Here is a 17,088-nt window from a genome sequence, read left to right on the forward strand (position 1 = left end):
TATATATAGAAAACTATAAAACACTGATGAAAGAAATAAAAGATGATACAAATAGATGGAGAAATATACCATGTTCATGCATAGGAAGAATCAATATAGTGAAGATGAGTATACTACCCAAAGCAATCTATAGGTTCAATGCAATCCCTATCAAGCTACCAATAGTATTTTTCAGAGAACTAGAACAAATAATTTCACAATTTGTATGGAAATACAAACAACCTCGAATAGCCAAAGCAGTCTTGAGAAAGAAGAATGGAACTGGAGGAATCAACCTACCTGACTTCAGACTATACTACAAAGCTACAGTCATCAAGACAGTATGGTACTGGCACAAAGACAGAAATATAGATCAATGGAACAAAATAGAAAACCCAGAGATAAATCCACACACCTATGGACACCTTATCTTTGACAAAGGAGGCAAGATTATACAATGGAGAAAAAACAATCTCTTTAACAATTGGTGCTGGGAAAACTGGTCAACCACTTGTAAAAGAATGAAACTAGAACCCTTTCTAACACCATACACAAAAATAAACTCAAAATGGATTAAAGATCTAAATGTAAGACCAGAAACTATAAAACTCCTAGAGGAGAACATAGGCAAAACACTCTCCAACATAAATCACAGCAGGATCCTCTATGACCCACCTCCCAGAGTAATGGAAATAAAAGCAAAAATAAACAAATGGGACCTAATTAAACTTAAAAGCTTTTGCACAACAAAGGAAACTATAAGCAACATAAAAAGACAGCCTTCAGAATGGGAGAAAATAATAGCAAACAAAACAACTGACAAAGAATTAATCTCAAAAATATACAAGCAGCTGCTGCTGCTGCTAAGTCGCTTCAGTCATGTCTGACCCTGTGTGACCCCATAGACGGCAGCCCAACATGCTCCCCCGTCCCTGGGATTCTCCAGGCAAGAACACTGGAGTGGGTTGCCATTTCCTTCTCCAATGCATGAAAGAGAAAAGTGAAAGTGAAGTCGTTTAGTCGTGTCCGACTCCTAGCAACCCCATGGACTACAGCCTACCAGGCTCCTCCGTCCATGGGATTTTCCAGGCAAGAGTACTGGAGTGGGGTGCCACTGCCTTCTCCAATACAAGCAGCTCCTGCAGCTCAATTCCAGAAAAATAAATGACCCAATCAATAAATGGGCCAAAGAACTAAACAGACATTTCTCCAAAGAAGACATAGAGATGGCTAACAAACACATGAAAAGATGCTCAACATCACTCATTATCAGAGAAATGCAAATCAAAACCATAATGATGTACTATTTCACGCTGGTCAGAATGACTGCTATCAAAAAGTCTACAAACAATAAACACTGGAGAGTGTTTGGAGGAAAGGGGAGGAAAGGAGGAGGATTACACTGTTGGTGCAAATGCAAACTAGTACAAACACTATGGAGAACAGTATGGAAATTCCTTAAAAAACTGGAAATAGAACTGCCATAAGACCCAGCAATCCCACTGCTGGGCATACAAACTGAGGAAACCAGAATTGAAGACATGTGTACCCCACTGTTTAAAATAGCCAGGACATGGAAGCAACCTAGATGTCCATCAGCAGACGAATGGATAAGAAAGCTGTGTTACATATACATAATGGAATATTACTCAGGTATTAAAAAGAATGCATTTAAATCAGTTCTAATGAGGTGGATGAAACTGGAGCCTATTATACAGGGAAGTAAGTCAGAAAGAAAAACACCAATACAGTAGATTAATGCATATATATGGAATTTAAAAAGATGGTAACAATGACCCTATATGCGAGATAGCAAAAGAAACACAGATGTAAAGAACAGACTTTTGGACTCTGTGGGAGAAGGTGAGGGTGGGATGGTTTAAGAGGATAGCATTGATACATGTATATTATCATATATGAACTAGATCGCCAGTTCAGGATTGATGCATGAGACAGGGTGCTCAGGATTGGTGCACTGGGATGACCCTGAGGGATGGGTGGGGAGGGAAGTGGGAGGGGGGTTCAGGATGGGGAACACATGTACACCCATGGCTGATTCATGTCAATGTATGGCAAAAACCACTACAATATTGTAAAGTAATTAGCCTCCAATTAAAACAAACAAACAAAATAAACACTAAAAAACGAAACAGAGAAAAAAAACAAAATCCAAATATCTAAACTCTAGTGGCTGGAATCGTCATCTGATGCATAGAAGGTAGCTTTTACCTAATTATTGACTTTCTCTCATAACTAGTCCATTGAGTAAGAAATTCGCATGAGTTTTTAAAATTCTAACAATCATTTTAAATCAAGAGAATAATTGTCAAGTAAATTAATAATTTTAAAATGTGGCAACCTGAAATGGATTTCCTAGGAAACTAATGAAACTTTACTTCAAATCTCCTCGTTCATCCCCCTCATGAGCCCTGGAAAAGAAGTCTTCCTATGGTTATATGCTTTTATAGAATCACAAAAATAAGATATTATAATTGTAATGAGTTAAGACCACCTCTTTTCACTTTTACTTCCCCTCTGTCACATTCCTTTATCAGATGAGGTGGTGGTGGAATGACCATGGGTAACTTTGGGATCCAGCCAAGGGGAACCTGTTGTTCAGTTGCTAAGTCCTGTCCCACTCTCATGCCAGGCTCCTCTGTCCTCCACTATTAAGGGGAGCTTGGTGGTAGGCAAATCTATTTCTTGCCTGTCCCCTTCATCCAGAATTGCCCAACATTTGGAACTAAATATGAAATCTTACCAGCAGTGGGGTGAGGATTCATGAGAGTAATTTGTCATTGTTGTTGTTGCTATTTAATATTATCTTAATTGGTAATAAAGAATCTTTAGAGTATGTTCATCCTAAAATCGTCAAATTTCACTAATTATTAAAGATAGATATCTCTCTTCCTGTCTTATTGGAGATGATAACCTAGACTCAGTATGTATTTCCACACCTTTGCTTCCTATCTCTATCATTAAAGCATTAAATCATCTAGCATTAAAGCATCGCTAACTGCACTGGTGAAGGTTATTGTACAGATTAGAAAGAGCTCCTGGGAGCTCTACTTGCTGGAATATAAAATCCAGCCTCCCACCCAAAGCCTAGTGAAAAGAGGACTGTGAGAGATGACACCTTCAATACCTTCTTCAGTGAGATTAGTGTTCTTAAGTATGTCCCCACACTAATGTTTCTAGACCTACAATGGATCGTAAGTGATGAAGGTCTCTCTAGAATGACACCATGGGCAAAGAAGATGTGGCAAATACCTATGCCCCTAGGCACTACACCACTGAAAAGGAAATCAATGAGCTAGAGTTGGACAGGGTTCAGGAGCTAGCTGACCAAAGTGTAGGTTCAGGCTTTCTTGGATTCCTGCTGACTGTTTGTAAAGCCCATTTCTATTTCACATTTCTGCTGACAGTAGATTATAGGAACAGAGTTCATTTACCCAACTGTTTTTCTTAGCTGTCGCTAAAGTCTTCATCTACTATATAGCATTATGATTGTGCTTTTATATGAGCTAATGGAACTATTTACATTTGTGTTGAAACCCTGATAACAAGCAATCAATATGCAATAAGCTTTAACCATATTTCAACAGGATTCTATTCTCCATCAACACTTTCCTCAAATTTTATGATGTCATGCATATCTATATGACAGACTTCCAACTTCTTCTCTGTTTCCATACCTACTCCCTCTGTCCACATATATTCCAGTTACCTTTAAAAAAAAAAAAAAAGCCCAATTACAAACATTTTCTGTACTAGTGCTTGTTATGAGTTAACCAACCTTGTGACCCTTGCAATGGTAAACATAAGGCATGTCTAAGGAAAGGTAGGATCAGAGAACAAAATGACATCAGACGCAAGAGGAATGGGACTGCAAATAAACCAAGCAATAGAAATAAAAGACTAATGCAAGGATAAGTACAGCCCAGAATTCAATAAGGAAAGCTGTACTGAAAAGAGGTTCAGAGGTAGCCCACAGAATGAGTTAGAGGAAGCGACTGACAGCAATGCAAGGCACTTTGAAAACAAAGGCCTAGGTCTAGCAGAACAGATTTCACCAGGAAACTTTTTAGAAATGCAAATGCTCAGCCCCCCAACCAATCATAGCGAAGCAGAAATGCTACAATCCGCTTTAACATGCAGGCCAGGAGATTCTGCCTCGTGCTGAAGGTTGATGCCCCCAGGCTACAGGTTTTGTTGTTGTTGCTCAGTGACTAAGTCTGTCTCTTTACAACTGTCTCTTTACAACCTGTTGGACTGCAGCATGCCAGCCTCCTCTGTCCTTCATCATCTCCCGACCTTTGTTCAAATTCAGGTTCATTGAGCTGGTGATGCTATCTAAGCACCTGATCCTCTGCCACACTTTTCCCTCCTGCTCTCAATCTTTTCTAGCATCAGGGCCTTTTCCAAAGAGTCTGCCACAGTACTGGAGCTTCAGCTTCAGCATCAGTCCTTCCAATGAATACTCTGGGTTGATTTCCTTTAGGATTGACTGGTTTGATCTCATTGCAGTCCAAGGGACTCTCAAGAGTCTTCCCCAGAACCTCAATTCGAAAGCATCAGTTCTTCAGTGCTCAGTCTTCTGAGCAACATCACATATCCATACAAAAGCTACTAGAAAAAACCATAGCTTTGGCTATAGAGACCAGCTAGAGGTGCTGGTTGTCATACTAAAGACTAGAAAACAAGCCATCCATGGGAAGGGAGATGATCTGAATATTATTTCAGTCAAGACAAAGAGGTGAAATTCAGTAGTTTGTGTCTATGTTGAATAGTGACTGTGGATGAATTTGGATCTCTGGAATAGGGCGCTGAACAGCCTCCCTCATAAAAGGGTTGAAGTGTCTCTACCGCGAATTAGGGCATATTCTAACGCATTTACAGCATATTGCCTAGAAAGCCACAAAATACAAAGTCCCACTTAGGGATTTTCAGATTTGTTATCTGTTTTCCACCAATATTAGAAGAAGGTTAAACTTAGGAGCATGATTTATTATATTTTATCTCTAGTCACTGAAAAAGCTGGTTTAAAACTCAACATCAGAAAATTAAGATTATGGCATTCAGTCCCATCACTTCATGGCAAATAGACAGGGAATCAATATAAACAGTGACAGACTTTATTCTGGGGGGCTCCAAAAACACTACAGATGGTGACTGCAGCCATAAAATTAAAAGACGTTTGCTCCTTGGAAGAAAAGCTATGATCAACCCAGACAGCATATTAAAAAGCAGACATTACTTTGCCAACAAAGTCAAAGCTATAGTTTTTCCAGTAGTCATGTAAGGATGTGAGAAGTGGACTATAAAGAAAGCTGAGCGCTGAAGAATTGATGCTTTTGAACCGTGGCATTGGAGAAGACTTTCGAGAGTCCCTTGGACTGTAAGGAGATCCAATCAGACAATCCTTAAGGAAATCAGTCCTGAATATCCATTGGAAGGACTGATGCTGAAGCTGAAACTCCAATACTTTGGCCACCTGATGGGAAGAGCTGACTCACTGGAAAAGACCCTGATGCTGGAAAAGACTGAAGGCAGGAGGAGAAGGGGATGACAGAGGATGAGATGGTTGGAGGGCATCACCGACTTGATGGACGAGTTTGAGTAAGCTCCTGGAGTTGATGTTGGACAGGGAAGCCTAGCGTGCTGCAGTCTGTGGGGTTGCAAAGAGTCAGACGTGACTGAGCAACTGAACTGATCTCTAGTCACTGATGCATAAGTTGATAAATGAAATAATAAAGTGTCTTGGAAAATTTTATTTCAATTGTTAATCTACAGTGATTTGTCTTTGTACTGTTGTATGGGCAATTAAAAAAATATTTCAGGAAAATGTTATATGCATATATTTCAATCCATAGACCACTTAAGAGGATAATTATTCACATTTTGGAAAGGCTTATTTCCTTCACAAAAGAATTCCCTCGAGTTCTTTCAAATGGCCAGCTTGAAGACAGTTCAAATGTTACTGCACCAGCTTTGAACAGTGAAGTCTGCTCCAAAACTCAGGAGGTTGGCTGCTTTCCAACCATGGTCAGGAAGGCCTGACCTCAGGACTCAGTACTTCCTAGTCTTTATGACAGTCACGAAACAGATGTTCCAATTTGGGGCAAATGGGTATAATATATTAGAGAAATACACAACAAGGGATGAAACTAGTCATGGCTCTGTATCTACAATGACGTGAATTTATCCAAAACATTTAAGCTCTTCAGCTTTTTGAGTCATGCTCTGTAAAGCAATGGCGTTGTATATTTAGGTGACTGCTCAATATCATTTCTGAGCTAATAGTCAATAATTTAGGAGTATGAAGTGGACTGCTACTGCTGCTACTGCTAAGTTGGTTCAATCATGTCCGACTCTATGCGACCCCAGAGAAGGCAGCCCACCAGGGTCCCCTGTCCCTGGGATTCTACAGGCAAGAACACTGGAGTGGGTTGCCATTTCCTTCTCCAATGCATGAAAGTGAAAAGTGAAAGTGAAGTCGCTCAGTCGTGTCAGACTCCTAACGACCCAATGTTACCAGGCTCCTCTGTCCATGGGATTTTCCAGGCAAGAGTACTGGAGTAGGTTGCCATTGCCTTCTCCGATGAAGTGGAAAATACATGTAAATAGCCTCTATAATTATAAACACAATATAGATGTTATTATCTTTATAATTTATGATATAAACTATTTCAGAAATCCAACTTGCACATAAAATTTCAAGAAGATATTCATTAAAATGTACACTTACATGATGATCAAGACAGGGCAATTCTAAATGTATTGTATCCTGGATTGGACGCATACCAAAAAGAGGACATCAGTGAAAAACTGGTGGAATCCAAATAAAGTATGTAGCTAGTTAATAGTATTGTACCAATATTAATTTCTCAGCCTTGACAAATGGACCACAGTTATGTAAGACGTTATCATTAGAAGAAACTGAGTGAAGCATATACAGAAATTGTTTTACCTTTGCAAATTTTCTGTAAATCTAAAATTATCCCAAATAAAGATTTTAAAACAAAGCTATTGTACTATGTCCTGTTCAGTTCAGTTCAGTCGCTCAGTCGGGTCCGACTCTTTGCGACCCCATGAATCGCAACACACCAGGTCTCCCTGTCCATCACCAACTCCTGGAGTTTACTCAAACTCATGTCCATCGAGTCGGTGATGCCATCCAGCCATCTCATCCTCTGTCGTCCCCTTCTCCTCTTGCCCCCAATCCCTCCCAGCATCAGAGTCTTTTCCAATGAGTCAACTCTTCCCATGAGATGGCCAAAGTACTGGAGTTTCAGCTTTAGCATCATTCCTTCCAAAGAAATCCCAGGGCTGATCTCCTTCAGAATGGACTGGTTGGATCTCCTTGCAGTCCAAGGGACTCTCAAGAGTCTTCTCCAACACCACAGTTCAAAAGCGTCAATTCTCTGGCGCTCAGCTTTCTTCACAGTCCAACTCTCACATCCATACATGACCACTGGAAAAACCATAGCCTTGACTAAGACGGACCTTTGTTGGCAAAGTAATGTCTCTGCTTTTGAATATGCTATCTAGGTTGGTCATAACTTTCTTTCCAAGGAGTAAGCATCTTTTAATTTCATGGTTACAATCACCATCTGCAGTATTTTGGAGCCCCCCAAAATAAAGTCTGACGCTGTTTCCACTGTTTTCCCATCTATTTCCGATGAAGTGATGGGACCAGATGCCATGATCTTAGTTTTCTGAATGTTGAGCTTTAAGCCAACTTTCTCACTCTCCTCTTTCACTTTCATCAAGAGGCTTTTTAGTATTCAAACATACAAACATACATAATACCTATAAACACATGTGCAACGCAGGGACAACTGAAACGACGGAAATTATAGAAATCAGCCACCATACTTTTCAGCACTACACTAAAGCAAGAAAGGAGCTTTCTAGTGATGGAAGAGTTTTCCTGAAACCTGAGAGGAAAGAAACATGAGCCTGAACTAAGAAAAGTAAACATCTGCTTTGCCATTCATCAGGCATAAAGACAGATAAAGCCAGCTGTAAAGTTAACAGAAAATACTATTTCTCCCAAGAATATGCTATAAAGCATCACCAAAAGAATCCACTTCGAGTAACTGCTACTTTTTTTACTCACAAAGAACTCTTTTCTCTAAAATCATAGATTGTCAAACAAAAAAAAAAAACTTGCTCTTTGAAATCTTTCATTAAAATTGAAGTATCCCATTCTTGGCTAGATGACCTAAGTTATGTGAAACAGCCTGTATTTCCAGAACTTCAGAAAAGGAGTTTGTGGACATATCCCCCGTTTACTTTCACTCTGGAGCTTCAAAAAAAAAAAAAAAAATTAGTTGAGAGGTTCTTAGACGTATATTTTGGTACTTAATCTGGCAAGTCACTTACATTGTAAATTTGTCCCTCACTCACAAACTAAAGGCCACCTGGATGACATATGCCATTCATCGTTCAAGAAAATCACATGATTCTACCAAATTTGTGACAGTGCTTGACATGTAATACACGTCCAAAATTAGATGTTATACGTATAACGTCTTAAAATGGAATTCCAGACTGGAAATCCGGAGCTACTTATTACTAGCTTTTCGGTTTTTTCTATTTTTAATAAAATGAAGCGTTTCTTCTTGCCGTAAAACTCTTAAGGATTTTGCTATGGAATTCCATTACTTCGCTGGCCATTGAAATCCTGTGCTTGGCTTGCAATGAGTTTTGGTTCAGCTTAAATCCGCCAGAACCAAGTCGCTACAGTGCCACTTCAGGCTTCCTTGATGGGTCAGACGGTAAGACTCTGACACACACACACACACACACACACACACACACACACACACACACCCCCGTTCAGACGGTAAGACTCTGGCACACACACACACACACACACACACACACACACACACTCCCCGTTCAGACGGTAAGACTCTCACACACACACACACTCCCCGTTCAGACGGTAAGACTCTGACACACACACACACACACACACACACACACACACACACACACACACACACACTCCCCGTTCCCACCGCCACCCCGCCCCACAACACAGACAGACAGACACACACCAACCCCGCTGCGCGCTTCAACTACCTGCGGCAAATCCCTCCCCCGGACCACACCCAAACCGGAAGCCAGGTTGCCCCTAGGGTTGACGGGAAGGCGCCGCCTGGCTACTGGCTTCTCAGGCCGGCCCCCTCCTGTGACGTCATTGCCCGCCCCTTGACCTCGCGTCCCGCCCTCTTCCCTGCCTCCCAGTGGCCCGCTGAGGCTGCGTCTCTGGAGGCGATGGAGGGATCCCAGCCGGTGGCCGCACGTCCGGGGGGAGAGGCATCTTGCTCCTCCTGGAGAACCAGCCGGTGAGAGAACGAATGTGGGCGCGAAGTGAGGCGTGGCGGGCAGAACCCGGGGTCCGACTTTCTGCATCTCCCACTCGGACGGTCAGGGAGCGCGCTAGAGGCCGCGGGGCAGGGCGGAGCCGGCCTTGGGCGGCGAGGGTAGCGCGCGGGGTAGGTGTGGCGGCGTGGGCTCCGGCCTCTGCGACTCCCGGCTTTGCTGAGGAGGAAATCCACTCGTTGCCCCTTTCATCGCTTTCTCAGTTCTGGTTGGGGTCTGCCATCCTTCTTTCTTACAGTCACCGGACCTAGGAGGGAGGGAGGGGCGGGCTTTCGGTGCGAGCTTCCCTACCCCGGTGCCGGACACCTTCCTTCCTTCCTTTCGATAAAGTGAAAGCCGAGCTCCGTGGTGCACGATCCTCCGCTGAGATTCTCCTTTGAAAACTGTTACCAGAGGGAACTCGGTAATAGTGCATCAGTAGTAGTCAGAATACCCTGAGGCCTGTTGATTGCCCTTTAAAACAAGAGAGGAAAAAGAAAGAAAAACGCAGGGAAGGAAACCACGAGCTACCCATTCTTATTTCGCAGTTGGTGTTCCTGCAGAAATAGAGGGGAAACGTTTGTGTAGTTCCTATTTGTCATTTCATAATTAATAAAGCGGATAGTTTCATTCTGCCCACTACCAGAATATGATGTGTCGAAGACAGAAGTGGTGGATATTTGATTTTGAGCTAATATGAATATTCACAAGCCTATAGCTTTTTCACCAGCCTTAGACCGAAAGGATGCTTTGATACCATATTGCCTGCCATTGCCAGCACTGCCAGACTTACGTGGGGGATATTATGTAATACAAATAAAACCTCCTCTTATTTAAAGCATTTTCGTTTGCCATTTAAGACCTTATCAGAAGAATGATATTTGAAAGATTCCAGTAAGGCAGCACTTTCTGAAAAGTGGGTGTCAGTCATAATCATTGAGAGACAGAACTAGTTAGAATGTAGCTCTTCTCATTTTTACTTAAGAGCTTTACCATCTTAGACTGTTGCTCACCAAGCAAGGAAGACAGCTAGAGAAAGTGTACTAACAGTAAGAAAGTTGTAAGAAGACTTTTTCTTGAGTTTTGTATTTTGTTGGAGTGCCAGGGAATATTGTGTATGTGTTTTTATTAGTTAGCTGGAAGGTGATATCACAATGATAAGATAAATAATAACATTTTTGATCATATGTTTTCAAATTCTTTGCCTATATATCAATATACCAGGCCTAGAAAATTGGATCTTGAAACTGAATTTTGTGTTATCATGTTGTTTTTAGAATCCTGAAACTGATATATAGAGATTCCCAAAACCTAGAATGAATTACACTTTTGCCAAGATGGTATTGATTTTAGCTCAGGCTCAAATTGTCCTGGTGGTTCCCTCTGCCCATGAACCATCTGTGTTTCCCAATTATCATTTTTCTTTCTGTGCCACACTGTGAAAAAATTGAAATGAGCTGCAGTAATTGATATATCACTCTGTATCTTGTCACACCAGTATGTTTCAGTTCAGTTCAGTTGCTCAGTCATGTTCGACTCTTTGCGACCCCATGGACTGCAGCATGCCAGGCTTTCCTATCCATCACCAGCTCCTGGAGCTTGCTCAAACTAATGTCCATTGAGTCGGTGATGCCATCCAACCATCTCATCCTCTGTTGTCCCCTTTTACTCCTGCCTTCAATCTTTCCCAGCATCAGGGTCTTTTCTAATGAGTTGGCTCTTCACATCAGGTGGCCAAAGTATTGGAGCTTTAGCTTCAGCATCAGTCCTTCCAATGAATATTCAGGGTTGATTTCCTTTGGATTGACTGGTTTGATCTCTTTGCAATCCAAGAGACTCCCCAAGAGACTTTTCCAACATCACAGTTTTTTAATTTTTAAAATTCATTTAACAGATTTTTTTTAGTGCTTTCTTCATGCCTTCTGTGAGAGGGTGAGAGGGGTGTGTGTGTGTGTGTGTGTGTGTGTGTGTGTTCAGTTGTCTCTAACTGAACCCATGGACTGTAGCCTGCCAGTCCGTGGAAATGTCGAGGCAAGAATACTGTAGTGGGTTGCCATTTCCTACTCCAAGAGATCTTCCAGACCCAGGGATGGAACCTGTATCTCCTTAATTGGCAGGTGGATACTTTACCACTGAGCCACCTTGGAAACCCCTGCTGTGAGAGGTAGTAGACAATATAGTGTGGTTGTAGGAAGCTAGACTGATTAGTTTCAGGGCTTGCCATTTACCTGCCCCGGGACCTTGGGCAGGTTATTTAGGTTAATCTCTGTCAATCTCAGGTTTTTTTCCTCTGTTCAATGGATATAGTAATAGTGTCTATCTCCTAAAGTTGTTGAAAGGGTTAACTGAGTTCAGTTCAGTTCAGTCGCTCAGTCGTGTCCGACTCTGCGACCCCATGAATCGCAGCAGGCCAGGCCTCCCTGTCCATCACCATCTCCCGGAGTTCACTCAAACTTAAGTCCATCGAGTCGGTGATGCCATCCAGCTATCTCATCCTCTGTCGTCCCCTTCTCCTCCTGCCCCCAATCCCTCCCAGCATCAGAGTCTTTTCCAATGAGTCAACTCTTCACATGAGGTGGCCAAAGTACTGGAGTTTCAGCTTTAGCATCATTCCTTCCAAAGAACACCCAAGGCTGATCTCCTTTAGAATGGACTGGTTGGATCTTGCAGTCCAAGGGACTCTCAAGAGTCTTCTCCAACACCACAGTTCAAAAGCATCAATTCTTCAGTGCTCAGCTTTCTTCATAGTCCAACTCTCACATCCATACATGACCACTGGAAAAACCATAGCCTTGACTGGATGGACCTTTGTTGGCAAAGTAATGTCTCTGCTTTTGAATATGCTGTCTAGGTTGGTCATAACTTTTCTTCCAAGGAGTAAGCGTCTTTTGATTTCAAGGCTACCGTCACCATCTGCAGTGATTTTGGAGCCCCCCAAAATAAAGTCTGACACTGTTTCCACTGTTTCCCCATCTATTTCCGATGAAGTGATGGGACCAGATGCCATGATCTTCGTTTTCTGAATGTTGAGCTTAAAGCCAACTTTTTCACTCTCCCCTTTCACTTTCATCAAGAGGCTTTTTAGTTCCTCTTCACTTTCTGCCATAAGGGTGGTGTCATCTGCATATCTGAGGTTATTGATATTTCTCCTGGCAATCTTGATTCCAGCTTGTGCTTCTTCCAGCCCAGCGTTTCTCATGATGTACTCTGCGTATAAGTTAAATAAGCAGGGTGACAATATACAGCCTTGACGTACTCCTTTTCCTATTTGGAACCAGTCTGTTGTTCCATGTCCAGTTCTAACTGTTGCTTCCTGACCTGCATACAGGTTTCTCAAGAGGCAGGTCAGGTGGTCTGGTATTCCCATCTCTTTCAGAATTTTCCACAGTTTGTGATCCACACAGTCAAAGGCTTTGGCATAGTCAATAAAGCAGAAGTAGATGTTTTCTAGAACTCTCTTGCTTTTTCGATGATCCAGCAGATGTTAGCAATTTGATCTCTGGTTCCTCTGCCTTTTCCAAAACCAGCTTGAACATCAGGAAGTTCACGGTCCACATATTGCTGAAGCCTGGCTTGGAGAATTTTGAGCATTACTTTACTAGCATGTGAGATGAGTACAATTGTGCGGTAGTTTGAAGTAAACACTTAAAACTGTGTGACACAATGTTTGTTCTTGTTATTAAATGCCAGGTACTGTTTTAGAGATTTGAAATATGGTAGTAAATTCCTAATGGAGCACACATTCTATAGGGGAAGGCAGATGATAAATAGTTAAGGATATGTGATTTGAAAAAAATACAGCAGTGAGCCGCCTGAGCAGAACGAGACCATTTAGTTGATTGTGTTACCAAACTTGGGTCCACTCACTGAATGTGCAGCAAAGCCAATCTACTGACACCAGGTTGTAGTGAAGAAAGTACAGTTTATTGCAGGATTTAGCAAAGAAAACCGGCAGCTCATGCTCCAAAGACAAAAACTCCCCCATTGGCTTTCAGGGAAGGGTTTTTAAAGACAGTCTGAGGGAGAGGGTCATAGGGTATGTGATCCATGCTCAGTTCTCTGATTGCTTGATGGTGCGATAACAGGGTAATGTTTTTGGAACCTTGGTCATCACCCTTCTGGTTTCAACTAATCTGAGGTCTACCTGCTGCTGGTCAGTTAACTTCTTCCGCTTGGTAGGGATGTTAGCATCTGCAAGACAACTAAAGTCCTTGACTTTGTCTTATGGCTAAACTATTACTATTTTGTCTTGTTTGACTGCTGGAATGGGTAGCTGTTCCCTTCTCCAGGGTGTCTTCCCAACCAGGGATCAAACCCAGGTCTCCCTCATTGCCGGAGGATTCTTTACCATCTGAGCCACTGGAGAAGCCCAAGAATACTGGAGTGGGTAGCCTGTCCCTTCCCCAGGGGATGTTCCTGACCCAGGAATCAAGCTGGGGTCTCCTGCATTGCAGGTAGATTCTTTATCAGCTGAGCTACCAGGGAAGCCCTAGATATCATAATTATATGTTAAATTCTGGGTATGTATATTATAGAAGGTTTATGGGCCACTCAGTATTGCTAAAATATAAATCCATCAGAATATATATTATAGCAATGATATTTATAGCAATTACAGCAATGATAAAGTAACACCTGAGTATAAAACAACTATGGGCTCTAATTTACACACAGAGCAAGCAGTGAATGAATTTAATTTTGACCTACTTTTACAATTGAAATAAACTGGTAAATAATAAAATATATGTCTGGTTTTTAAAATCTCTTTTAGTACCTGGTGAATCTGATTTCATGTATTTTACATTACAAAATATGAATATTAAATAGCTATACTTGCTCTTATGTTTTCTTTTTTCAGTGCAAATACAAATTTCTCCATCATGCCAACAGAATCTGTGGAGATTGATGATGCATTATACAGGTAAGAACCTTATGGAAGCAAATGTTTTTCCCAATAGTTCTTCTCCCGTAATGGAGTATAGATAGTCTGTTTGAAGACACCATTAGGCCTTTGCAGAATTTTGTAAAATGTATTTTAAGAGTTCTGCTCAAGTAAAAATTACAGTTTCTTTCTTTTACTATAGTCTGAAAGCTTGGATATTTAAATCTTGGTTGCTTTAGGTTTAATTGGTGTGACTAAGAATGATTTTGCTATCCACTACCAAATATACCTCTTATTTCTAGACAGGAGTACATATTTAATTTCCTGATATTGCAGGAGTGAGTCTCATGAAAGACAGTTCATTTCATTTTGGTTAGTGATACAGCAGCATCTAGAGAATATGTTTACTTCAGTGTTAGCTCATTAACAACAATCCATGTTTGCACTGCATAGACAGTGGAGAAGTGATTGAAGAGCTGTGGTTTGAATGGAATTTAGTGGGACTTTTTTTTACCATATTTTTTTCGTGAAATCAGGATACTTTTTTCAAAATTAAAGAGAACTTAAAAACACATAAGGCTTCCCTGGTGGCTCAGACGGTTAAGCGTCTGCCTGTAATGTGGGAGACCTGGGTTCGATCCCTGAGTCAGGAAGATCCCCTGAAGAAGGAAATGGCAACCTACTCCAGTACTCTTGCCTGGAGAATTCCATGGATGGTGGAGCCTGGTAGGCTACAGTCCATGGTGTTGCAAAGAGTTGGAAACGACATGACTGAGCAACTTCACTTCACTTGAAAACACAGAAATTGCTGTCATTTCTAGTAAATTTCTTAAATACTTTGAGATGTTTGCATGGAAGATAGTATAATCACCATTTAAAAGTTTTTAGATTTTTCTCTATATGTAATCATGAAAAAAAAGATTTTATGTAGGTAGAATTTGGAACAATAGGCTTTTTATGTATTTTGGATTTATTTTTATATTATTTTATGTGGGATGCAGAGTCAGTTTTGAGCAGCTTAGGAGGAGCTGATATGTTGATTTCAAGTCCTATTTTGTCCTATACCCTTGGAAGAAAAAGACTAACTTGATTTTGCTTATGTGAAAACTGTTTTACCATATGATCTCTTAGCTATAATTATATTGGGTTGGCCAAAAGGTTCGTTCTTTTTTTTTTGTAAGGAGGCTCTAGTAGTGCTTAGTTGTCTTTTAGTTCATTCAAAACAGTTTTATTAGGTGGTATTATGACAGCTGTCGTGTCAGTGTGTGTTTTGAAAAAACTTATTAAAATTGGTAGATTTTTATATGGTCATTTCAGTATTATTGAAGATGGAAGAAAGAAAGCATTTTTGGTGTATTATGCTGTATTAGTTCAAGAAAGGTAAAAATGCAACTGAAATGCAAAAAAAAAAAAAGATTTGGTACAGTGTATGCAGAAGGTGCTGTGACTAATTGAACATGTCAGAAGTGATTTGCGAAGCTTCGTGCTGGAGATTTCTTGTTGGATGATGTTCCACAGTCTGGTAGACCAGATGAAGTTGAAAGCAGTCAAATCAAGACATTAATTGAGAACAGTCAACATTCTATCACACAGGAGATAGGTGACATACTCAAAATATCCAAATCAAGTGTTAAAAATCATGTGTACCAGCTTGGTTATGTTAATTGCATTGATGTTTGCATTCCACATAAGTTAAGGGGGGAAAAACCTTCTTAATTACATTTCTGCATGCAAATCTGTAATGAAAACTTTCTATTTTTAAAACAAATTGTGATGAGTGGCGAAAAGTAGATACTGTACAGTAATGTGGAATGAAAGAGATTATGGGGCAAGCAAAATGAACTACCGCCAACCACACCAAAGGCCATTCTTCATCCAGAGAAGGTGATGTTGTGTATGTGATAGTGTTGGAAAGTGAAAGTGCTAGTCACTCAGTTGTGTCTGATTCTGTGACCCCATGGACTGTAGCCCACCAGGCTCCTCTGTCCATGGGATTTCCCAGGGATTTCCCAGGCAAGAATACTGGAGTGTGTAGCCATGCCCTTCTCCAGGGGATCTTCCCAACACAGGGATCGAACCTGGGTCTCCTGCATTGCGGGCAGATTCTTCACTGTCTGAGCCACCAGGGAAGCCCTGGGGTTAGAAGGGAGTCCTCTATTATAAGGTCCTTTTGGAAAATGAAACAGCTCCAACAAGTACTGTTCCCTGGAGACTGTAAAAGGCACCTGGAACAGTTCTTTGCTCAAAAAGATAAAAAGTTTTGGGAACACAGAATTATGAAGTTGCCTGAAAAATGGCAGAAGGTAGTGGAACAAAATGGTGAATACATTGTTCAGTAAAGTTCCTCAGTCTTTACATGAAAATGAAAAGTATACCTTTTATTTTTACTTAAAAATAGAAGGAACCTTTTGCCCAATCCAATATATATATTTAAGTAGAAAATATTTTTAGGGCATTTTCGATACCTACTTTAACAAAGTGTCTTGCTAAATATATTTCACTTTTTTATTTTTACTCAATCTTAAATCACCTCATAGTTTCTGATCAACTAAACCTGCAATTATTCTCAGAATCTAAAGGTTTTTGGGGGGCGGGAGGAGCACTTCTGACAGCATTCTGAGCCACATCTCTCTTTAGTTTTGCATCTTTATTACCAGTGCATTGTCAGGTAAGTTAGGCAGACTTGGCCAGTTCTATAGATTTGCCCATTTCTTTTTCTCCAAAGATATGCCTAAGCCTGCTAATCCAGTGATTTATCTAAAAATAATGAATGAGTCCCAATTTAGTACTCAAGCCTTGGTTTTCTAACTTTGCTTTTACCAAAAGATGATCCATTGGAGGTATCTATATAT

At 40.9% G+C, this 17,088-nt stretch overlaps 1 protein-coding gene across 1 annotated transcript in view; it reads left to right on the forward strand.

Annotated features, from left to right (window-relative positions):
- Positions 1 to 9,181: 9,181 nt before the first annotated feature.
- UBA6 (ubiquitin like modifier activating enzyme 6) overlaps positions 9,182 to 17,088 on the forward strand; it is an 88,679-nt gene continuing 80,772 nt past the window's right edge. The window contains exons 1-2 of the mRNA XM_006079842.4: positions 9,182 to 9,338; positions 14,213 to 14,275. Coding sequence (XP_006079904.2) covers positions 9,268 to 9,338; positions 14,213 to 14,275 — 134 coding nt within the window. The 5' untranslated portion in view covers positions 9,182 to 9,267. The remainder of the gene's footprint in view (positions 9,339 to 14,212; positions 14,276 to 17,088) is intronic.

The sequence above is a fragment of the Bubalus bubalis genome, chromosome 7 (assembly GCF_019923935.1).
Source record: "Bubalus bubalis isolate 160015118507 breed Murrah chromosome 7, NDDB_SH_1, whole genome shotgun sequence".
Lineage (NCBI taxonomy): Eukaryota > Metazoa > Chordata > Mammalia > Artiodactyla > Bovidae > Bubalus > Bubalus bubalis.